General features: G+C 44.3%; 1 protein-coding gene across 1 annotated transcript in view; it reads right to left on the bottom strand.

Annotated features, from left to right (window-relative positions):
• LOC144604964 (potassium voltage-gated channel subfamily A member 3-like) overlaps window positions 1-17641 on the bottom strand; it is a 43436-nt gene extending 25795 nt beyond the window's left edge. Inside the window, exon 1 of the mRNA XM_078419898.1 lies at window positions 13543-17641. Coding sequence (XP_078276024.1) covers window positions 15943-17400 — 1458 coding nt within the window. The 5' untranslated portion in view covers window positions 17401-17641 and the 3' untranslated portion in view covers window positions 13543-15942. The remainder of the gene's footprint in view (window positions 1-13542) is intronic.
• Between the last annotated feature and the right edge of the window lie 8471 nt (window positions 17642-26112).

Raw genomic sequence — 26112 nt, 5'->3', positions numbered from 1 at the left:
GAACATTGACTTCTTCAACTTCAGATATCCCTTGCTTTCTCTCTCCAACCCCTCCCCCTTCCCAGTTCTCCCACTAGTCTTACTGTCTCCAACTACATTCTATCTTTATTCTGCCCCTCCCCTGACATCAGTCTGAAGGGTCTCAACCCGAAACGTCACCCATTCCTTCTCTCCAGAGATGCTGCCCGACCAGCATTTTGTGTCTACCTTCGATTTAAACCAGCATCTACAGTTCTTTCCTCCCCAATACTATGTACAGTTCCAGTCTCATAGAGCCATTGTGCTATCAAGCACAGAAACAAGCCATTCGACCCAACTCGCCCATACTAACCACATTGCCTACCAAGCTAGTTTTACTTGCCTGCACCCACATCCCTCCATGTTTAATGAAGGACATCTCGTATTGGAAGTTTGGCAGCAAACTCCACTGTGTTGATTCTTGCGATGAAAGGGTTAACATGTGAAAGGTTCTGCAGGTTAGTTCTGTTGTCTTTGGAGCTTAAAAGAAGGATAGATAATCTTATCAGAACATTTTAGATTCTGGGGGGAATGGCTGAGTGGATGCTGAGAGATGTTCCCTTACGTGTGGATGTTTAAAACTGAGGGTCTCTCAGTCACGACTCGTACGAAATCTCCAGCCCAGAGGTGGAGTTATGTAATATTTCCAATAGAGACTGACTGACATTTGAACTACAAGGAAGTCGAGGAGCATGGGAAAACAGCAGGAAAGTGGTATTGAGGCCAAGAGTAGATCAGCATGATCTTTCTGAATGACTCAAGGGACTGTCTGGCCTATCTGCTCTTGTTTCTAATGTCCTTATGTACCGTAATCAGAAGCATCGTACTAGTATATCCAAAGCTATGTTTAACTTATTTCCCCAACCTCTGACGACCTCTTCCTTTTTAATACCTCCAGTAATACAGAAGACCTCTCCCAGTACATTTTTTTTTTAAACTCCAGAAGAATGGTAATTCAGATCATTACAACAAACTGAAACTTTGTTTTTTGGGAAGACTTTACTATTATTATACCGGGCAAAAATCATGCGAAGCTCAGAAATAATTGCAGCCAAAGTTCTTTACCTTGATGGCACCCCTCCATGTTTTCCTGTAGACACTATCCCTGGTGATTTGGTCACAGAAAAAGCTCCATCATTTACTTCATCCCACCTCACTTCAATTTCAGACTTGATTTCCAACAATTCTCTTAATGGGCTTTTCAAACTCTATCCATACATAAACATTGTCACAAAATAGTCTACGTACATCTCTTCCCACACTGTCGATTGCCTATTCATCCTCTTTGACCTCACTGATCAGTGCCTTCAACCCTTCCCTACCATCCTTCAACATTAAATACCAAATCTTCATTGAATCACCAAATCTTTCCATGGCCATACCTCCCTTGGCTTCTTATCCTTTCTCCGAGGACTCTCAATCACACCCTTGCTCTCATCATCCAAATCAAATCCAATTGCAAACCCACCCCTTTCATCCACTGCTGCAATTGCCCTGGGAGGGCGTTTAGCCATATCATTTGCAGATGTCACTCCCTAAACACTTCTTCTCACTTCACTATCATCTTCTCACTTCACTATCAACTGAGAGTCATAGAATAATACAACATGCAAACAGTCCCTTCAACCCATCTCGTCCATTGCCAACCAAATTGCCTAAGCGAGCCAGGCTCAATTGCCCACGCTGTCTCATATCCCTCAACAACCTTTCTATCGGAAACCTGTCCAAGTGTTTTTAAATGACATAATTGCACCCATCTCTACCACTTCCTCTGGCAGCTTGTTCCATATATCCACCTACTTCTGTGTGAAAAGCTGCCCCTCAGATCGCTTTTGAAATCTTTCCTTAAACTTATGCACACTTGTTTTAGACACCTCCCATTCTGGGGAAAGACTGTGGTTATTCACATTATCTATTCCCCTCTTGATTTTATAAACCTTTATAAAATCACCCCTCAACTTCAGTCTGAAGAAGGGTCTTGACCCGAAACGTCACCCATTCTTTCTCTCCTGAAATGCTGCCTGACCCGCTGAGTTACTCCAGCATTTTGTGTCTACCTTCGATTTAAACCAGCATCTACAGTTCTTTCCTCCCCAATACTATGTACAGTTCCAGTCTCATAGAGCCATTGTGCTATCAAGCATAGAAACAAGCCATTCGGCCCAACTCACCCATACTAACCACATTGCCTACCAAACTAGTTTCACTTGCCTGCACCCACATCCCTCCATGTTTAATGAAGGACATCTCGTATTGGAAGTTGGGCAGCAAACTCCACTGGTTTGATTCTTGCGATGAAAGGGTTAACAAGTGAAAGGTTGCGCAGGTTAGTTCTGTTGTCTTTGGAGCTTAAAAGAAGGACAGATAATCTTATCAGAACATTTTAGATTCTGGGGGGAATGGCTGAGTGGATGCTGAGAGGATGTTCCCTTACGTGTGGATGTTTAAAACTGAGGGTCTCTCAGTCACGACTCGTACGAAATCTCCAGCCTAGAGGTGGAGTTATTTAATATATCCAATAGAGGAGGACTGACATTTGAACTACAAGGAAGTTGAGGAGCATGGGAAAACAGCAGGAAAGTGGTATTGTGGCCAAGAGTAGATCAGCATGATCTTTCTGAATGACTCAAGGGACTGCCTGGCCTATCTGCTCTTGTTTCTAATGTCCTTATGTACCGTAATCAGAAGCATCGTACTAGTATATCCAAAGCTATGTTTAACTTATTTCCCCAACCTCTGACGACCTCTTCCTTTTTAATACCTCCAGTAATACAGAAGACCTCTCCCAGTACATTTTTTTTTTTAACTCCAGAAAAATGGTAATTGAGATCATTACAACAAACTGAAACTTTGTTTTTTGGGAAGACTTTCCTATTATTATACCGGGCAAAAATCATGCGAAGCTCAGAAATAATTGCAGCCGAAGTTCTTTACCTTGATGGCACCCCTCCATGTTTTCCTGTAGACACTATCCCTGGTGATTTGGTCACAGAAAAAGCTCCATCATTTACTTCATCCCACCTCACTTCAATTTCAGACTTGATTTCCAACAATTCTCTTAATGGGCTTTTCAAACTCTATCCATACATAAACATTGTCACAAAATAGTCTACGTACATCTCTTCCCACACTGTCGATTGGCTATTCATCATCTTTGACCTCACTGATCAGTGCCTTCAACCCTTCCCTACCATCCTTCAACATTAAATACCAAATCTTCATTGAATCACCAAATCTTTCCATGGCCATACCTCCCTTGGCTTCTTATCCTTTCTCCGAGGACTCTCAATCACACCCTTGCTCTCATCATCCAAATCAAATCCAATTGCAAACCCACCCCTTTCATCCACTGCTGCAATTGCCCTGGGAGGGCGTTTAGCCATATCATTTGCAGACGTCACTCCCTAAACACTTCTTCTCACTTCACTATCATCTTCTCACTTCACTATCAACTGAGAGTCATAGAATAATACAACATGCAAACAGTCCCTTCAACCCATCTCGTCCATTGCCAACCAAATTGCCTAAGCGAGCCAGGCTCAATTGCCCACGCTGTCTCATATCCCTCAAAAACATTTTTATAGGAAACCTGTCCAAGTGTTTTTAAATGACATAATTGCACCCATCTCTACCACTTCCTCTGGCAGCTTGTTCCATATATCCACCTACTTCTGTGTGAAAAGCTGCCCCTCAGATCGCTTTTGAAATCTTTCCTTAAACTTATGCACACTTGTTTTAGACACCTCCCATTCTGGGGAAAGACTGTGGTTATTCACATTATCTATTCCCCTCTTGATTTTATAAACCTTTATAAAATCACCCCTCAACTTCAGTCTGAAGAAGGGTGTCGACCCGAAACGTCACCCATTCCTTCTCTCCTGAGATGCTGCCTGACCTGCTGAGTTACTCCAGCATTTTGTGAAATATATACCTTCGATTTGTACCAGCATCTGCAGTTATTTTCTTGCACCTCAACTTCCTACGCTCGATGCTAAAAGCGCCAACGTATTGAGCTTCTCTTTATAACTCTCCTGACCTGGTATTATCCATGTAAATCTTTTTTCCACCCTTTCCTGGTTTAATCATCATTCATTCATCCTTAATTTCATCAATAATTTTTAGTCATCTCACAATCTACTTTCCTTATTATAGGTATTTAAATCTTGTCTACAAAGTAGACAAGTTGTGGTTATTTATTGTTAGATAAAGCCTGCAGGTTTATGAAATTCAACCATTGCAATGGGTATTGATTCAGTCCTTTTGAATGGTGAAAACTAATCCAGACAGCATCACATTTCACAGCCACATGAAAAGTCTTACCTTAACCAAGCCTAACTATCTCACAGCTTGCAACTCAAATACCAGGACTGTGTGGAAAGTGTTGGCTGAGCAGTGAGGGGTTTGATATCGTCACTATTACATTACAACAATACAGACATCCAGCTACGTGTTTGTGGTCCAGGGCTGCCCTCTTAAAGCAGAATGGCTGCATTGAACCTTTCGTTGAAGATTCATTTTCACATCAACATTCAACACAGATGTCAAGAAATGAGGCACTCTTTGGAAACACTATGTAAAAAATAAATTATGTCTGAAAAGACAACAAATGAACAAACTGAGTGTTTTAGCCAAGTAAGAACAATTAGGCAGAGGTTTACTCTTGTACAGATCCAATTCTGTATTGGAAACACATACAATATTTTGCACCAATTGCCAACTTTACTCTTTTATTACAACTGACAAAAATGTTTAAATCCTATTTTAAGATTACCCTTTCATTTTAATAATACATATTATGTTTACAAATAACGAACACATTCATTCATACATTCAGCAAAGATGGTTCTGAATCAAAACCTATATCCCACCAGTTATTTATCTTCCCTCTCTCCTAGATGCTGCCTGACCTGCTGAGTTACTCCAGCATTTTGTGATCCCATCAGTTATTTATCTGTTCTTTATTAACTAATGGGAAATAAGTACCAAAATGTAAAAGCTGTCTTTCACTTTAGCATTTGATACACAAAACAGGTGGCACAATGCTGATGAGAGATTTGTGATGGGTTTTAATCGGCATTGTTGATGGCTGGTAGTAGAAAGTGGTGCATGAAAGATTTAGTCGGAACCTGAGTGGCAAACATTTCACACAGAGGATAGTGGGTATATGGAATGAGCTAGCAGAGGAGGTCGTTGAGGCAGAAACTATAACATTTAAGAGAAATTTGGACAGGTATATGGATAGGAAAGGTTTAGAGGGATATGGGCCAAATGCGGACAGGTGGGGCCAGTGTAGATGGAGCACCTACTGTAGGTTGGCATGTGCAAGCTGAGCTGGAGGGCCTGTTTCCTTGCGGCATGACTCTATGACTAAGAAAATATTTTATCAGCTGATGGTTATCACAATATTGAGGGGGCTAAGCAGCAGGCACCAAACACAGCAGAGGGATCATTAAGAGTGAGTAATCAATGCATGGTGTTTTTTATGCTGACAGCACACTAGCTCCATGCTGCCCCCTTGTACACATGATTTAGATTTTAGATTTAGAGATACAGCGCGGAAACAGGCCCACCGGGTCCGCGCCGCCCAGCGATCCCCGCACATTAACACTATCCTACACACACTAGGGACAATTTTTTTTAACATTTGCCCAGCCAATTAACCTACATACCTGTACGTCTTTGGGGTGTGGGAGGAAACCGAAGATCTCGGAGAAAACCCACGCAGGTCACGGGGAGAACGTACAAACTCTGTACAGACGGCGCCCGTAGTCAGGATTGAACCTGAGTCTCCGGCACTGTATTCGCTGTAAGGCAGCAACTCTACCGCTGCGCCACCGTGGCCGTGATTGCTGCCCCCTGTCAACTATAACCATGGTGTTCGTTCACATTGCCACAGAGTGGGCCCAATTTCAAAAGTGCTTTGCACTGCATTATTTTCAGCCTGCAGTTTATAAATGGGAGGTGCACTGCAGGTTCAGTGGAGAAGGCAGGGAATTCTAGAACTCATTTTGACCTGGGAGACTATCAGGAATGGCACGAAACACAAAGTGGGTGTTCTGAAGCTGCACTGGAGGTTTGGTACAGGAGAGCAATTCTATTTCTCCAGGGAGATGAAAATGTGGGTGATCAGATTCGTGCTTTTGTAGATAACATAAAAATTGATGGAGCCGTAGATAGTGAGTACGATTTTAGTTTAGAGATACAGGGCAGAAACAGGCCCTTGGGCCCACCGAGTCTGCACAGACCAGCGACCCCTGCACTTGTTCTATGTTTAAATGCCTGATGAACAGTATGTGTAGATGTCTGCAGAAACCAAACTGCAAGGACCCAGATACAGCACCTCAAAACATTCTGCAGCGTATTAAAAGTGATCAAGGTCAACGAGTGCATCTTCAAATGCCATATGCCAACAGCAACATCCTGCCTTCACCCCATAAACCCCTAGCCAAGGGACATGTCATCTCTACATTTGCCCTGTAAGAATATTGCATATTTCACTGAGATCATCCCTTGTTTTCTGAACTCCTGATAATGTGGTTTGCTTACTCTCTCCTCAAATGACAGGCTCGCCCTCCCAGGAATCAATCAGATGAACCTTCATTGTTCTCCCTCTATTGCATGTGTATCTTTAGATAGGCAGGCCATTTCCGTACACAATATTTCAAATGTGATCTCACCTGTTGCATTAAGATATCCTTACTCTTGTATTTAAATGTTTTTGCAGCACAGGCCTACTTACTGTGTACCTTCCTAATTGCATATCGTTCTTACATGTTAACCTTCAATAATTTGTTTACAAGGGCACATTTGTAGTAGATAGTCTTAATCTAACGTTTCAATCCCTCCCCATTTAAAAAATACTCTGCCTTTGTTTTTCCTCAAAATTAGCAACTTCATATACTTCTATTTTATATTCTATCTGCCATTCAGCTAACATATGCATATTCCCCTGAAACGTCACTGCATCCTCCACACAGTTATTACCACAGGTGGCTTAAAATGCAGATGGGTCAGTGAACTAGCCTAGAATGAAGGCAATTCATGGCTGTCAGAGCACTCAGCTCTGGCCTGCAAGATGCACCTTTACACTCAAACATCCGATAAACATTCTGGTTGTGTAATCCCCTCCAGTTGAAATACATCTCTGGCTCGACATATTGTGACTGCAAGGCATTATATTTGCAGCTCATGACATTCTGCACAACAGGGAAGTCCACAATCCTCAGATTGCCACATGCTCTCTCGGTCTGCTGCTCTCTGGCAAGAAACCATTAAATATACTTAGCTTTCTTTCAACAAACAAAATGAGTGATCCCCATTTCCTCTCAGTGGATAGCAAATCATGAATTGCTGAAAATACCTCCAGGTCGGGCCTCGAAGAATCCAAAAGTATAAAACTTGATGAACATATTGGGCTGGATTGCCATTGGGAATGTGATTCACTCTTTGCTCTGAGTTTATTGCGACTGAAACAAGGGACAATTCTCTTACTGCACTACAAAGGTATCACACACTTGTCCAAACAGCTATAATAAACTTCTCAGTGCCTTCCATTCTTTCTCCCACCGCTTTATGCAGTTTGACCTGTACTTCATCTCCACCAGTTATTCTGCAATCATGATGTGCTTTAGGCAGATTGCCTCCTCAAGCACTTGCTTCTTCGAATATTTCTTCAGAAACTTGAATTCAAAGAACTTCATCAGCACATTGTTTTCTATGGAAGTGGCAATTTTAAAGATCAATAGAAAACATCAAACCACTGTAGAAACTACAAACAGCCAAGTGCAATTAATCTGCAACTAATTGAGCGTAGTTGATTCCAAATCAACGTTGTCCACTGCTTGGAATCGTGATTGTACTTCCCTCCACACTTGCAATGGACATTAGTTGTCTTTGTTTTGATACCTTTATCAATCTGGCAGCTGGCACAATTCACACTGAAAGTATGCACATGCATGTCAAGTAAACCACATTAGATCTGCTGCCCCCTCAGGTCAGCATCCTGACCATTCAAAGATGTAAACTGCTAACACTGAAGCACTGGAAGCTGGATCTGTAACTAGTATACCTTACGAAAATGATGATTGAGGTAATATTACTTCTACAGAACAAATACAGAACAGGAAAATTGGATTAGAGCAGGGAAATCTAAGGGTTTGATTTGGTGGAGAGAGAAGAGTTGTTGCCGGAAACACTAACTCTGTTTCTGATTTAACAGAACGCTGCTTGACTGGCTTTGTGTTCCAGCATTTCCTGTTTTTATTTTTGAATTTCCTCTGACTGAACTGAAACTTGTCAGGTCCTTAATTTATCAAAACATTGCTTATGATACTTCCAGTCACCCTAATATCAGCAAAAATCTTGGAGTGCTGAAATTCATGGGGCACATATTGTGGCACCACTGGAGAACTCAAGAAAATCCCCTTCATACAACTTTACAGTAAATGCTGGATTATTGCCCAGACAATACCTCAGCTGACCTGTTGCATATTCACAAAGACCAATGTTATTGTGCAGAAGTACTATCTATGTCTAATTAATGATCTTAGAATGAAGGAACTTCCAATCAACATTTGATGGCAATCTGTATGATTCATTCTCTCCACAATTGCCGCACAGTAGCTGCCATGTGTTCCGTATTAAAGAAAGACGGAGAGGCAATATAAAGGAAATAATACAATTCTAAAGGTGGGTGAAAAGCCAACAGTCCTGTGATTGAATACCTATGATTCTTTAAAACTAGAGGAGCATTTGAGAAACCCTTTATTAATGGAGGCGCTGCAGGGATTTGGAGAGACTCAAGGAGAACAAAATGGCATTTCCTCAACAAATTGAGGAACTTCAATTTTGTGGGGAGACAAAGGAACCTGGAGTTGTTCATGTAATCTGGAAGGTTGAATTGTTTTGGTAGTGTGATTTAGGATAAACTATTACAATGGTGGAAATATGGGTAAACAGAAGGTAAAGATTTAAAGTGACTATCAAAGATCCAGAGGTGGCATTCCATAATATGAAATACATTGCTTGAAAGGGATGTAAAAGCAGGTTGAACAGTGCCTCAAAAGGCAATAGCATTATTGACTGTCTGAGAAAACTGGGATTAATCACAAATCTTTATCAAAAGAGCTGCAAATGCATTATTGACTTAAAAGATCTTGTCTACGCTATGTAATGCTCTGATTTAATAAACTGGAGGCATTTCTTATTATTACACTGTTTTTACATTTTAACACCCTATAGTTAGTATCCATATATTAGGTTTCTTTTATTCATATAATTGTTATTATGCTACTTTAAGTGAATCATTAACAATTTATCGATCAATATTGGAGGAATGTCATTGTATGATTTTGAGGAATTGATTTCAGAAACTTTTTTTTCAAAATTCTACCAGAGATTTTCTTGATAATGAGGAGCTTTATCTGAACATCATGTTCCAGAACAGAAGAAATCAAAGAAGATGGGAAATGTGGCACTGTATTGAATTCCTCCATTCTGACATTCCATGTGATATTTGCACTACCCAGCAACTGATCATGTAAACAACATTTTAAAAAAAATAGATTTTGAAAAGAAATCTTCTAGGCCTAAGATGCTTAATTAATGATAGGCATACATGATCAAAAATCATTACAACACCCACTATATTCCCTTGATTTTTAAAAAATGAATAAAAGAGATTAAGATGACTCTAGATTTTGCAGGGGGGATGAAGATGTACTATCTCCTCTGAAGGAAAGAGTTCAAACAAAGGGACACAAAGGGACACTGCGGCTCACCGGCACTCTCTCCGTTTGTTTTTTTGTTTTTTGTCAATGTCGTCGTTAAATGTACGTTTTATTTTATTTTATTTTTAATTCTGTGTATGTGGGGGGGTGGTGGGGGGGTTGGGGGAAACCTTTTTTCTAATCTCTTCCTCAACGGAGATGCGACCTTTACCGTGTCGTATCTCCGTTCGCGCTACGGCCTAACATCGTGGAGTCGGCGGCCTCCAGCTGGGATCGACCTCAAAGACTCCGGTCGCAGGGCCTGGACTTACCATCTCGGAGGCTTCGGCCGTGGGCCCTGCAGACCGCAACATCGGGAGATCGCAGGTCCCTGGCTGGCGACCGGTTTTTGGGAGCTCCAGCCGTAGCAGCTTCGACCGCCCCGAAGCGCGAGGTACGATCAACCCGCCCGCAGGCCCTTCATCGCCCTGTGTGGCCTGGCCGCAGCACTTTCCATCGCCCGGTGGGGGCTCAGGACTTTCATCGGCCTGCTCGGCTCGGCCCTGGGACTTTCCATCGCCCGGTGGGGGCTCAGGACTTTCATCAGCCTGCTCGGCTCGGCCCTGGGACTTTCCATCGCCCGGTGGGGGCTTCAAAAAGTTGGGAGCCTCGATCACCTCGTGGCACCATGGGAGAAGAACGAGGAGGAGATAAGACTTTGCCTTCCATCACAGTGAGGGTATGCCTAGAGCAATCACTGTGATGGCTGTTTTATGTAAAAAAAAAAAAATTATCTGTGTGTCTTGTGCTCTTTAATGTCCACTGCCGGACCCTGACATGAGAGGACGCTGGCGTTGAGTATTCGCCGCTTTTCCGTCAGGATAGTTTGTCTGTTTGTTTCTATGTTAATTGTTTTTGTAAAGCGCTTTGAGCATGTGATAAGGCGCTATATAAAATAAATGGATTATTATTATTATTATTATATACCTTTGGAATAATGTAAGGAAATCCATTACACAAAGGCAAGTGGAAGTTGGGAACCAGGATTACAAAATAGGTATATTCTACATTTTCCTTGATCTGCATCTCTTTTGATCTCTTACACTTCCTTATCTCTATACTCCCTCTCCCCTGACGCTCAGTCCGAAGAAGGATCTCGACCTGAAACGTCACCCATTCCTCTATCTAGACATGTGCCTGTCCTGCTGAGTTATTCCAGCATTTTGTGTCTAACAACAAATACACACGAGTGCATGCTTTTCTGACTGCACCCCAATGCTTCACGTTAAAGCAATCTAAATTAATCAGTTTCTTGAGCAATATGGTGAGTGAAAATTTGGATGACTGAAAATCAGAGCTATTTTTCACAACCCACACTTTTGATACCTTTACACCAATCATAAAGAAAGCCATAGCATGACATGCACACTGAGAGTTTGCAAATAAGCAATATATAAAATATTCCTATTAAAAATGGTCAACAAATCTACTACCCTTATGAATTCCCTACCTATAAAACATATAAGAACTCTCTATCATTGTCAGTATCAAGTTCTCCTAGGCCCATTGCCCCATTGCCATCATGCTTCCCCAAATACATGTGCAAGGATAGTCCTTGTTCAATATATATTTATTTTCAAACCAACATCCTCATAACCTGTGTATGCAGCTCTAAAATGATAACATTTTTTCAATTCTTCTCAATGGTTTTGTACCCAATGGAATCTTTCATCTTTCATGGAGAGATCTTTCCTTTGTTTCATTCGAATGCAGACAGAAAATGCCAAAAGGTGCTGCTGTAACCCATTCAGTCACTGAGATCCCATTTTAATTCACTTAAAACTGCAACAGCATCAAATGCCTTGCTTATACTGACTCCACCAGGTGGACCAGCAATATACAACACAATGTCGTAACCAGGTATTGGTTCTCACAGAAGCACAATTTTCCTGTATGTATAACATAATGCCTCAGAGAGAGAATTTTAACCTAAAAATATACTCCATTGCAGTGGATGTAACAAAATTCCAAAACCCTGATTAATTAATTCTGCATTTTCACAGTATAAACCAGGTAAAAATGTAAAATTCCACCTTAAGCTCATTTTATAGAAATTAAATGATAGCCCACATTTGAGATGTTCTTACAGGCCTCACTCACACAGCTCTCACCAGTGACAATTTCCCAGAATAATTAATCTGTTTGTATTGTGCAGGAAACATGTTCTCAATGTTGGGGGAATCCAGAGCAACGTGCCACAGTTTAAGAATAAGGTGTAGGCCATTTAGAACGGAGATGAGGAAAAACTTTTTCACTCAGAGAGTTGTAAATCTGTGGAATTCTCTGCCTCAGAAGACAGTGGAGGCCAATTCTTTGGATGCTTTCAAGAGAGAGTTAGATAGAGCTCTTAATGATAGCGGAGTCAGGGGGTATGGGGAGAGGGCAGGAACAGGGTACTGATTGTGAATAATCAGCCATGATCACATTGAATGGTGGTGCTGGCTCAAAGGGCCGAATGGCCTCCTCCTGCACCTATTGTCTATTGTCTATTGTTAGCATCTCTGAGCTGTCCACATTGGGAATTTGGAAAGAGATGTGGCACCATATTCAATCATTGCTTTAAAAAATACATTGGATTATTATACGAGGGATTTTTTTTTAAATCAAGGTTACTGGGAAGTAAGGAGGGAAATTGGTGGAGTTTGTCCAATGTTGAACCATGGTGGTGAGTCCTTCCATATCCAAGAATTCTGCAAATCCTTGACCAGAACACGAGAAATGGTCAGAAATATCTGTACAAATATTACCTTGCCTTTATAATAAAGATACCGAAGGTGCTGTAATAAAATATATTTACATAATTCACATCCTCAGGATAAACCCATACCTCGAAATCAACGAGTTACTTGTCAAATTTGTTACATCAGCAAATTTGTTGGGTAGAGCAAGGAACCCATATTTCCGTGGGTTGTTTGAGGGAAAGTAGCAAGGATTCCCTACGGAATCGTTTCCATCCATCCGAACAGACACAAATACACATAGGCCTGGATATATTGTTAGCAATGTCGTCAGCGGGAATAATTCCAGACGGGGAATGCTCGACATTTACATCCCTCAGAGGACAAAAGGTTACCCTTTGCCTCCTTTGGAAACATTCCTAAATTCACAATCAAGTCTGGTTGATTGTAAATTGGCAAGAGAGAAATATGGGCTCAGCCGCATTTCAGGGGATTGGAACATTTAGAAACGCTGCATTTTGTAAATGTCCCCGGTGTGGGACGAATAAAGGAATATATTATTATTATTTTTGCATCTGAGTAAATATTCATTTCCTTTTGAAATCCACCTTGTGGAAAAGGCATAAAGAGCATTTAAACAAATCGCACTTACGGAAATAAAATCTCTTTGATGAAATGTGCTGGAGCATATAGAAATACCAACCATGTTCCCTTATGGCGAAACTACAGACTCAGCGAAGTTGGTGATCTATAACTGAAGAAAGTGTAAGAAAATAACTGCAGATGCTGGTACAAATCGACGGTGTTTATTTCACAAAATGCTGAAGTAACTCAGCAGGTCAGGCAGCATCTCAGGAGAGAAGGAATGGGTGACGTTTCGGGTCGAGACCCTTCTGCAGACACTTCAATCTGAAGAAGGGTCTCGACCCGAAACGTCACCCATTCCTTCTCTCCTGAGATGCTGCCTGGCCTGCTGAGTTACTCCAGCATTTTGTGAAATATAACTGAAGAAATCTCACTGTGCAAGGAAACGAGTGATATTGGCGTTGTAATTGTGTCCGTGGAACGGTAACACTCACCTCACACTGTGCAGTCACAAACTGGCCACTCCATATCGCTTGGTTTTCCCGGTGACTGGAAGCCTCTCTGTCCCCCTGCGTGACCGGCGAAGCTATTTGGCCGCGTTAGTCCTTTCCTGAGATCTCCCGACGCCTTCACAACGGAATTGGGAATTTCAAGCAGCTCAGTGACCCACTGGGTCGTGTCTGGTGATCGGCCAGAGTTCGCTAAGGAATTATCAGTCATTGCTTCAAGTTCCCCAGTGTGTGTTCCTACACTGACAATCTTGGAATGATCAAAGGGAACGTCACTCGTCCTCTTCCCGAGGGACTTCGGTTCCTAATACAAGTGAGAGTTCGCTCCCCTCTCCAGGTGGAGTTCCCGTACAGTCCGTGACCAGGGCACGACCTAACTCCGACCTACTGGGCTGCTTCTTGGTCGGGTTTGGCCCCTCGATTTCACAGCAATCCGCCGGTCGCGAGTTTGTCAGAAACCCGCTCGCCAACAGGCAGGGTCATTGTTAGGACACACACGAGGATCCCTGTGCTGGGGTTAAAATCAGTCATGGCGAAAGAAGGAACTGCAGATGCTGCTTAATACACAAAAGGACACCAAGTGCTGGAGTAACTCAGCGGGGTTCAGGCAGCATCTCTGGAAAACATGGATAGGGTGATGTTTCGGGTCGGGACCCTTCCTGAGACCTTCTTCAGACACAGACGGGTCCTGTCCGTGTTCTCCAGAGATGCTGCCCGATCTGCCGCGTTACGCCAACATTTTCTGTCCTTGAAGTCAGTAATAGTTGGAAATAATTTCTATTGATGAATTTTGATGAAGTTTGCAATTGGCAAATAGCGACAGATTATTCGCAAGGTAAAACGTATTCACGTTAGTTTCTATGCACAGACTCAGTCAGTCACTGTTGGGCTGAATTGGAGATGTACAAGGAACTACAGATGCTGGTTTACATACAACACGTTGTGTGGTTCTGGGAGCTTAATTGTAACACATTGAGCCATTGGGTCGGGCTCCAGGGCAGTGATGCATCGTCTAGAGGATGCAGCGAGGTTTGTTTTTGTTTTTGTAAAATAACGCAGTCAAGTTGTGAAGGGTTTTGTTGTCATGGACAGATCGGGCCAGCGGGGAGAGGGCGGTTGCTATGCCGACCGCCGACGCCACGGGGAGGTGCTGGCGAGTCGGAGGCGCAGCCGAAGCTCACACGTGTCCTGTTGTGTCTCTCTCTGTCTCTCCTCGGCCACACTCGCCCTCTCTCTCTCAGGAGGGGTAGGGCTGGCGAGCAGGCGGAACCTCGGGTGCACCACAAAATGGCACGATTGCAAGCACAGCCGCCGTTGCTTTAACGTACCGATATCCTCACAAATGCCAACTTCGATATATTTGTAAAAAAAACACAATGTCGCTGATGGTGAACAAGCTTTAGCCCGCTCTCCGCCCGTGTAGAGTGGGGAGGGAGGGAGGGGCGATGGCACGTCGAATTGATTGAATTTATGAGCTATTCTAATGAAAAGTGCTCGACAAAACCTCGGGAGGGTCGGGGTCAGTTGAATGGTGGAGTTGATGCAATTGGTCGTTCATTTCTGACATTGTACCAGGAGCTGTTCTCGTTCGAGATCCACCCTTTTGCTCCTCTCTCTCTCTCTCTCTGATTGCTATTTGATTCCTGGTTCTGCCGCCTCCGCTTTCTTTGCAATCGTTTTCCAACTGGTTTGAAAATCCGGAGGCATTGTTTCTTGGCCCTTGGGGGTCAGGCGTTCTTCCGCGGAGGTGGCGAAGGGTGGGCTTGGGGTGGGCTTGGGGGGATGAACCCCATCCCCGTGGAAACACACACACTCCCGAACGAAATCCCCGACCCCCCGCCCGGCACAGAATCACAGGGATTGGTGAAACAATACATTTGGTTTGGGGTTTTGTGTAGGAAAGAACTGCAGATGCTGGTTCAAATCGAAGGTAGACACGAAATGCTGGAGTAACTCAGCGGGTCAGGCAGCATCTCAGGAGAGAAGGAATGGGTGACGTTTCGGGTCGAGACCCTTCTTCAGTCTGAGGGTGGGGTGGGGTGGGGAGGGGGATTGTGTTCAATTTAGCTGGTTTGCTTTAAAGATCAGCTGAAAGTAAGAATAACGGGCTGTGTAAACCAAAGCAAAAACAAGCGGCGGTCTCCTGAGATGAAACCGCAGAAAATGTGGACAATTTAACACGTTGATCGCAAAAGCTGAGACAAAGTGTTGTGCGACCCGGCGCATTCCTCGGCCGAGATCTAATTCTGCCACGAATGTGTTTGTACAATTTTCAGCCTCCGTGGGATCGTGAGGCTGAACATCAGAAAATGTCTGTTGTTAACGTGACTTAAAGCACTGGATGGAGATTGTTTTGTTCAGTCCCCGCTCCGTCCCTCCCGTCCATCATACGTCGGTGAATTTCTTCCTGGTTTGGTTGTCTGAGGGTCTCTGTTTGATGGGGGTGTAGTCCGGGTACTGGTGATCTATCATCAGAGCGTCCACGTTGTCCTCCGCTTCGCTCTTGTTGAGGGACTGGTCGCTTGCCTTGAGCTGCCCCAGGGAGTGAGCCTGTTGCCCGCTACTGACGTGCATGTACTGGGCCTGCTCCTCATGCTCGTTCTCCCGGTGGTAGAAGTAGTTGAAGTTGGACACGATGACGGGCACGGGCAGCGCGATGGTCAACACCCCGGCGATGGCGCACAGGGACCCCACGATCTTACCTCCGATGGTGATCGGGTGCATGTCCCCGTAGCCCACGGTGGTCATGGTGACCACTGCCCACCAGAAAGCGTCGGGGATGCTGGAGAAGCTGGAGTCCGGGTCGTCCGTCTCGGCGAAGTAGACGGCGCTGGAGAAGAGGATGACCCCGATGAAGAGGAAGAACATGAGAAGACCCAGCTCCCTGAGACTGGCCTGCAGGGTCTTTCCCAGGATCTGGAGACCCTTGGAGTGCCTGGAGAGCTTGAAGATGCGGAAGACGCGGACCAGCCGGATGACCCTGAGGATGGCCAGGGACATGGCTTGCTGCCCGTTGGACTGGTGGTAGATCAACTCGGAGAAGAGGGTGATGAAGTAGGGGATGATGGCCACGATGTCGATGATGTTCATGATGTTCTTGGAGAAGGTGGATTTGCTGGGGCAGGAGAAAAACCTCACCAACAGTTCGAAGGAGAACCAAACAATGCAGAGAGTCTCAATGATGAAGAAGGGGTCGGTGAATATGTTTGCCCCCAGTGTGTCGGTGCCATTGACGGACACCATCCTGGGCTCCAGGCGGGCATCTTCGCGGAACTCGGGCAGGGTCTCCAGGCAGAAGATGATGATGGAGATGAGGATGACGAGCACGGACACGATGGCGATGCCCTTGGCCGAGCCTGAACTCTCCGGGTACTCGAACAGCAGCCAGACCTGCCGCTGGCACTCGTTGGCCGGCAAGACGCGCTCTTCCTCTTTGATGAAACCTTCCTCCTCGCGGAAATTGTCGATGGCCTCTTCCCCCATCTCGTAAAATTTAATCTCCTCCATGAAGATGTCGACGGGCACGTTCGCGGGTCTCCGGAGCCTCCCGCCCGACTGGTAGTAGTAGAGGATGGCGTCGAAGCTGGGCCGGTTCCTGTCGAAGAAGTACTCGTTGCGCAGAGGGTCGAAGTAGCGCATCCTCTTGCGAGGGTCGCCCAGCAATGTGTCGGGGAACTGGGCCAGGGTCCTCAGCTGGGTCTCGAACCTCAGCCCAGAGATGTTGATGAGCGCCCGCTCGCAGCACTCCTGCCCCAGCAGCTCGGGGTCGCAGCTACCCTGGGGAAGGGTGGCCAACGCCACCGACTCGTCCATCATCATGTTCTCCTCTTCCATCAGTGTCATCTTGGGGTCGGGGCCGCTCTCCTCGCTCCTCACCGACGGATGGGGCCAAGTTGCGTCTGTCTCTGCCTCTGGCTCTGCCTCTGTCTCTGGCTCTGCTCTGCCTCTGCCTCTGTCTCTGACTCTGCCTCTGGCTCTGGCTCTGGCTCTGTCTCTGTCTCTGGCTCTGCTCTGCCGGCGCACCGCCTCGCATTTCCCCGCTCAGCCCCCGCCTGTGAATTCTCGCAGCCAGCCCCGCTCTCTCTCTCTCTCTCTCTCTCTCTCTCTCTCTCTCTCTCTCCCCCCCCCCCCCCCCCCCCACATAGACACAGACAGATGGGCAGGGACTCAGCATTGAAAATAGCTCAGCCCCACACCATCGCCGGCGCTGACGTGAAGCCGACGCACAGACAGAAGCTGCCCCTTCCCCGACTGACAGTCGTCGTCCCCCCTCCCCGGGCGGCGTTCACCCCTCCGGCTTATACTCCATGGGACTGAGGTTGCGCCTCCCCCTTCCCGCCTTACTGAGTGACAAAGATTCAGCTCCACACCCCCGGACGGTCCCCTCACTCTCTGCCCTGTGCAACTCCAAGCTGACTTTTGCCAGCTCCCCACGCACGGCTGCCTCGCTCTCCCTGCAAGTCAATGTCTGCTCGTCTCCATTCGTTACCTCGACCGTGTGGGCGAAAAATGTCAACGATTCGAGTTACTGCAGGAATGACAGTGGATGTACGAGAGACCCGCGGGCCAGGATGTGATCGCCCTCTACTACAGCAGAGAGTAGACTGCACAGGAACGTCAACCATCCAGGGGCTGGAGCAACAGGCAGCCTTTTTACCGCCAGGATCCCCGGTGCTGAACTCCGGTGGGTGGGTGGGTGAAGCACCCCCCTCACACCCCCCTCACCCCCCACCCCCCCTCACCCCCCCCCCCCCCCCTCACCCCCCCCCCCCTCACCCCCCCCCCCCCCCCCGCCCAACTTCCAGAAGGAAAGTGAGAGTTCATCTACACAGGAAGGGGTTTTTTTTTAAATCACCTTAATCCATAACATTGTGCATATAGAAACTGGCAGAATAGGGGGAAACCTTTATCTCGATACCTAATCTCCTCCCGATACCTGGAGCTTTTTTTATTGCAGTTTCCACCAAGTTTTACACTATCCTTGTCGTTTACAACTCCTGCACCGTCCCGACATTACTGAAACACTTGTTAATCAGCTAACTAATTCCCAGCTCCTAACTGCACCAATAAAATATTATTCAGCAACTGTCATCTTTCTCATGAAAAGAGTTGAGAGTTTCGAAGGAATTCACCCACATTGTGACCTTGTTCCTTCCTGAGGCTGTTTTGAACTCTAAGTTCGAGTGTAACCGCGAACAGACAGAGAGCCGGCCCAGTCAGTGTCTCACTTCCCCATGACCACGTTTATTTTTTAAGACCAGTTCACAGAAGTTGCCAACACTGGCGAAAATGCAAGGGAATTGAGTTCCCGGATTGCACGTTTGGTGATTGCACCACCTAGTGTATCGCACAAAGTCGGCGCAGTCCTGACCCGAGGGGGGGGGGGGGGGGGAGATCCACATCCCAGGCCCCTGTGCTACAATTCCAGTTAGGAAACGTGCGGCTACATTGGGCAAATGCAGGACCACCCCATCTATGGGCGAATGACCTATAGCAGTTCAGCCTCGTTAATGAAGGTCTACCACCAGGTGCTGAAAGTTAGTAGTCGTGATGGAATGATATTTCAGTGCAAGAAAAACCGGAGAGAAAAAAAAGATTTGACATTTAGACTATTTTAAACTCTAGATTTCTGGCTCGCTTACTTAAAACAAAACAAACGCATGCTTCTGAATTGATTCCATCAGTTTGTTTTAAAAAAAACCTCTGGACAAGGAGCTGCCTCGCGGATTTTGTTAAAACATCTGGACAAGTGAGATAATTGAAATGGTGACAGTAAACCGAATGAGTGGTCTGTTCACGTTTGGGATGGTGGGTTCGCTTTGATTCAACGTGTATAAAGCCGGAGCAGTAACACAGTCAGATTGGATCAGTAAACCCTGGTGGGCAGCACCTGTTAAAGAGAGTCAGATCAGAGGGTGCTTTCATGATGCCAAGATCACCCCAATAGTCTGGGCAGGGATCTGACCAAAGACCTTGGACTTTGCTTAAACCGCGAGAGTGTAAGAGGAGAAAGAGAGCACATTAGTTTTGGTGCAAGGGTAGGAACTATCAGGGCGTTAAGTTTCACTAATTTTAATTAGGATTCAATATTATTTTATGACAAGATCTCCGTGTACATTTGTGGTTAATATCTGTCAAGGTCCTTTAACTTTGAGAAGCAGAGATACGTGGGCAGAGGACACTTTTAGACTGATTTATAAAAGAGAATGCTGAGGGTTCAAGCTGATTTGGCAGGTGTATTTCAGATGTGTGGACTAATGGAGTCTCAGTGAAACATGCAATAATGGGGGCATCTCAGGCATCTCTGTCACAAATAGCTTGCTGCTTCTGCTCAATTGTCTCGGCCACTCGCTCCCTTCTACTCCTTTTTCTCATCTGCTTGAAGAGGTCCTGCCCGATCTTGCTTTGCCTCCTCTGAATATCATCCCTCAACCTACTGAATAATGTATAAGTGGCACCAGGGCATCTGAAGTGCAGAATGCAACGTCCAGTTGCTTTGCTTCTCAAAGTTAAAGGACCTTGACAGACATTAATGACAAATGTACACAAAAGTCTTGTCATAAAATAGTTTTTAATCCTAATTAAAATTAGTGAAACTTAACACCCTAACAGTGCCTATCCTTGCACCAAAACACACGTGCGCACTTTCTCCACTTAAACTCCAACAGCTTAAGCAGTCAAGTCCTGTGCCTCATTTGTTGTTTGCCTACTGACCTGGCTGAGTTATATGAGCATAGCCCTTGTCTCTAAACAACCAACCTCTAAACTAACAAACCTGTGTCGAGGGGAAAATATTCAAAACAAACTATCCTTTGAAGGAATAAGACTCCACAAATTTTAAAAGATATTACATTTGGAGATTGGAATGATTGCTTGACATTGGTAATCACTTTAATGCCTTTAGAAACTCATTTAACCTTTAATAAGGTCAGAGAACCATTCAGCATGGAAACAGGCCCTTCGGCTCAATTTTCCCACGCTGACCAAGATGTCCCATCTACCCACATGTGGCCCCTTATCCCTTTGAACCTTTCCTATCCATGTACCTATCCATAGTAAGTTTTAGTAAGTATTACCTATCCATAGTAAGTATTATTGTACTTACCTCAACTACCTCCTCTGGCAGCTCATTCCATAATGCAGCAGCCCTAAGATTTTCTGGAATACTTGGTGTTAACTGGAGGGTGAATGTCCCACACCACCCAGTCACATATCTTTTCATACTGATTTTATCAGTGAGCTTCTGACACACAGCAGCAAGGTATTTTGGATTATAATCTCCAGATTACCGTATACTTCAATTGTTTAATTTCCTACATAATAAAGCACATTTGCCACCATGTTACCATTAAAACTAGACCTTGTTATATTTTTGATTGGGCATCTTGCACCAATAAGGATAACAAGATTGATAGTCTCCAGTTTGAGAAACTGGGTCTAAAGGTATTTTGTGTAGGTCAGTGGTCTGGTGTGTTATTTCAATCGAAACCCATGCTGTTAAATGAGATTAAGTGCTTTGGTCTTTGAGTTTTGAAGATTTGCTCTGGGTCCAACAGTTTCCTCCACATCTTAAAGACAGGTGGGTTGGTAGGTTAATTGGCTATTGTAGACTGGCTCGGATATAACCATGGCCTCCTGCAGCAGGCCCAGTCCACCCCAAGATTCCTCTCAACCATCTTTCACATTTCCTTACGACATAAAAGAAGGCCATTTCAGCCAATTGAACAATTCTATTCACCTACTAATTATACTCTGACCTTTTAGACAATAGACAATAGACAATAGACAATCGGTGCAGGAGTAGGCCATTCAGCCCTTCGAGCCAGCACCGCCATTCAATGCGATCATGGTTGATCACTCTCAATCAGTACACTCTCAATCAGATGCTCCAGTACCCCAGTACTGGAGCATCTAAGGAAACCCATGTGATCACAATGCAAACTCGACCCATGCAAACTCCACACAGAAAGCATCCGGGATCAAGAGTGAACCTGGGCTCTAGACTTGTGAAGAAGCTACACCACAGTGCCATTCTGTCTTTCTGGAAACTGATGTAATCAGATTTCCTGTGCTGGTTCCTGTGCTGGTTCTGCAACAATGGAGGAAGTGAAACAACATCTTTATGGGTCGTGTGTATGAAGGAACTGCAGATGCTGGTTTAAACCGAAGATAGACACAAAATGCTGGAGTAACTCAACAGGACAAGCAGCATCTCTGGAGAGCAGGAATGGGTAACATTTCGGGTCGAACCCTTCTTCAGACTGAAAAAAAACATTTCTCTCCAGAGATGCTGTCAGTTCCGCTGAGTTACTCCAGCATTTTGTGTCTATCTTTATGGGTAGTACGACCCTTTAAGCTTTTGTCATACCGTGGTCTTTATGCTCCATAGAACATTGTTGTGGGCTCTAGTTCTGCTATTTTTTAATATGCCTTTTTTGTGCATCAAATGCTTACAGAAAGCAGCTCCTTTCATTCGAACAAAGTCTGTTGAAATAGTTTCTAAAAATAATATTCAAAATGATGAGGCAAATTATGAAACAAAAACATTTCTATCATGTCGCTAACTTGAGGGTATAAGAAAATCATTTAAATGAGAGGATAGAATCACTGATTTGATGTCCAAATAATTTGTAACCAGAAACAGTTATGAAGAAGGGATACACTGCACTTTTATAAAGAACAACAATAAATATCAGAAAGAAAATTAGCAGGCAAAATATAAAGAGCAAACAACTGGGCTTGTCAGAAGAAAATAGAATATAAGTACATATTGTCACCGAGCCTATTTTCCTTAATCTTCCAAATTCCAGAGAGTAAAACCATTGCTTGTTTATTCTATTGGTATCCTTTTGCATCTAAATGTTCTCACCTACCCAGCTTTCAATGCCACCTATCTTGATATCTGAGGCACACTTGGATGCAGGGCCATCTCATTATCTAAGTTGTTCATAAATGTGATGAATGGATATGTCCCCAGCATTGTTCCTTGTAGGGCACCACCAGCCACATCCTGCCAATTTGAATACCTGCCCATTATCCATGCTCACTGACACATGTTGCACAGCCACTTTGCTAGGCCGGTCAATAATCTGTCTTTGATTCAATGAACTTCATTCTCAGTTGACTGTTCCTTTTGAGAGGCATTGGCAAGCTTCTGGATTCCTTATAAACAACATTCATAGATGTCCATGTTCTCTCTTGGTTTCATTACCTTTCCCAAGAATTCAATCAGATTTGTCATGCATGAGCTACCCTTGAAAAATTTCAAAGTGTTCAGACACATTATGTATTCTTGTACATTTCAGTAATTTCTCAGCAACGCATGCAAGGTGAAATGGTTTATAATTTTCTAAGCTTTTTAAAAAGGAGAGTATTGAGCAGAGTACTGTTTTACAATTTAACAACATGGTTCCTGAATTAAAGGAATATTAGAAGTTTATGGGGAGGCACTTACTATGTTCTGGGTAGCAAAACTGATCCTGGAAATTTGTCAATATTTAGTTGTCTTATTTTGACAACTATTGCTATTTTGCTCATTTGGACAAGTCCTCGTTCCTGATTCAATACGGCTAATGTTGGCCGGTGGTTCTGAATATCTAACCATTCCATTTAAAACAAGAACATTAAAGTGATGGAGTAACTCAGCAGGTCGGTCAGCATTTCTGGAGAACATGGATAGGTGACATTTTGAGTTGAGACCCTTCTTCAGACAACCCGAAACGTCACCTATCCAGGTTCTCCTGAGACCCATTCGTCATCTAGACCTCATCGTCCAACACAAGGATACAAAGGGCAGGGTGATTGCCCTTCACATGTAGCTCAAGTAATTGTGGCTACATGGAGTCAGCTTGCTCATGAGGTGACAGCCCAGTTCACCATGATCAGGCCCTAGGTGGCTTTATCAGAATGTGGGGATGGTATCCCCTTCAAAAACAGCGATGGGAATTTATCATGTCCATTGTTTTCATTTGCAATTTTCTCATTGTCCATTTTTAAAGGGCCTATATTTTCTTTTGACAACCCATTTTCTCCAAAGATAATCGAAAAGCGTTTTGTGTTGATTTCGATATACTTCCCGAATCTCTTTTCAAGTTATGTAAGAAAATAACTGCAGATGCTGGAATAAATCGAAGGTAATTATTCACAAAATGCTGGAGTAACTCAGCAGGTCAGGCAGTATCTCAGGGGAGAAGGAATGGGTGACGTTTCAGGTCGGGTCTGAGGAAAGGTCTCGACCCGAAACGTCACCCATTTCTTCTCTCCTGACATGCTGCCTGACCTGCTGAGTTACTCCAGCATTTTGTGAATAAATACTTTCTTTTCAAGTCATCCTTTTTGTAGCTCTCATTAGCATTTTTATCAATTTATGCTGCCCTTTCCCAATAAAATCAGATATGCTCTGTGCAATTCTTGAGAACACTAAATTTGTTCTGGGCCCTCCGTCTGTGCAACATAAATGCGCATCTACAGTATTGTCAATGAATTATAATCCCCATTTTAACCATAATTTCTGAAATATCCATGTGCACTTATGGCCAGCAAACAGCCTTCATAAGACGTGAGGCACTCAATGGTATGAATTTAATGCAGTTTTGCCTGACACCAGGAAAATGAACCCTCCTACAGAAAAATTATCTTTAAAATCTGTAACTTGTAATTTGCCCCTTGTCCCCACAAACCTCCCAATCACTTGGATGCCCCCTCCTGCTGCTGAACCTTGGCTCAATTTTGTAAGCAATCAATGCCACCAGCAGATCATAAGACATCGGAGTAGAATCAGGCCATTCAACCCATCGATTCTGCTCTGCCATTCAATTATGATCGATCTATTTTCCCTCTCAACCCCATTCTCTTGGCTTCTCCCCGTAACCTTTGATGCCCTTACTAATTAAGAACCTAACAATCACAACTTTAAACATACTCAACGACTTGGCCTCCACAGCTGTCTGTGGCAATGAATTCCACAGATTCACAACCTTCTGGCTAAAGAAATTCCTCCTCATCTCCATTCCAAAGGCACATCCTTTAATATTGAGGTTATGCCCTCGGGTCCTAGACTCTCCCACTACTGGAAACATCCTCTCCACATCCACTTTATTTAGACCTTTCATTATTCGGTAGGTTTGCAATGAGATCCCCCTCATCATTCTAAACTTCAACGAATACAGACCCAGAGTCATCAAACCCTACTCCGACATTAACCCAATCTTTTCCAAGAATCAGTAGGAAAAATAACTGCAGATGCCGGTTTAAATCGAAGGTAGCCACAAAATGCTGGAGTAACTCAGCGGGTCAGGCAGCATCTATTGAGAGAAGGAATGGGTGACGTTTCGGGACCGAAACGTCACCCATTCCTTCTCTTCAGAGATGCTGCGTGACCCGCTGAGTTACTCCAGCATTTTGTGTCTACCTTTCCAGAGAATTGTTCTCCTAAACTTCCCACTCCAACACCAGCACATCCCTCCTCAGTTATGGGGCCCAAAACTGCTCACAATATTCCATATGTGGTCTGACCAATGCCTAATATAGCTTCAGCATTGCATCCTAGCTTTCATATTGTAGTCCCTCGCAAAATGAATGTTAACATTGCATTTGCCTTCTTTACTGATGACTATCATACATACTAGCTCTTCAACCAGTTGCTTCAACCACCCCTTGTGATCCCTGTCCTGTCCTATTGCCTGAAGCTCCACCTTCCGTACTAACTCAGTATCCCAACTTCTCACAATCCAATACCTACCTGTGTTCCTCCACTAGCTTCACAGTTTTGCAGCTGAGAGTGAGAAATCTTACATAGTTTTTCCCATATATGACCAGTTATTGTGGTCTTTAAGTCAAGGAACAATTTCTAGGCCATTCAGATATGAGTTAGTCTGCTGCTGGGCACTGAGCCAGGTGTGAGTCCAGGAGCGGCACAGGGGAGGGGAGAAGGAAAGAGAGGAGGGGTGGATGTGCAGGAGAAGGGGGAGGGGGGTGTGGGTGGTTAGTGTGGGGCTACCTAAAATTGGAGAATTCAATGTTTTATTGTTGGGTTGTAAGCTACCCAAGTGGAATATAAAGTGCCGTTCCTCAAGATTGTGTATGGCCTCACTTTTAGAAAGGTCCGTGTGGAAATGGGAAGGGGAGTTAAAATGGTCCAGTAGGCATTGGAAACTTTGTGTCCTTTTGTGTATTAACCAGCATCTGCAATCTTTGTATCTACAAAGACTTTGATGAGCTTTCTTTGTGATTGTATCAATGAGCTGGTCCGAGGGCAGATTTCTCAGTGCACATGAAGGAAGTTGAGCCTGTTGACTATCTCCACCCTTCTTCCTGTCAATGAAGACAGGTTCGTGGATCATTGGCTTTCTCTTCCTGAAGTCAACAATCAACTCCAAGGTCCTGCTAAGATTAAGAGCAAGATTGGTGTTCTGGCACCATTCAATCAGATTGTCAATCTCCCTCCTGTAATCTGACATATCGTTACCTGTTGTTCATCCAACTACGGTGGTATCAAAGGGCAAATTTAAAGATGACATTGAAGCTGTGTCTGGCTATATAGTCATGGGCATGGAG

The sequence above is a fragment of the Rhinoraja longicauda genome, chromosome 23, assembly GCF_053455715.1.
Source record: "Rhinoraja longicauda isolate Sanriku21f chromosome 23, sRhiLon1.1, whole genome shotgun sequence".
NCBI lineage: Eukaryota > Metazoa > Chordata > Chondrichthyes > Rajiformes > Arhynchobatidae > Rhinoraja > Rhinoraja longicauda.
The sequence above is the reverse complement of the archived record's forward strand: the minus strand, read 5'-3'. Positions and strand labels throughout refer to the sequence as shown.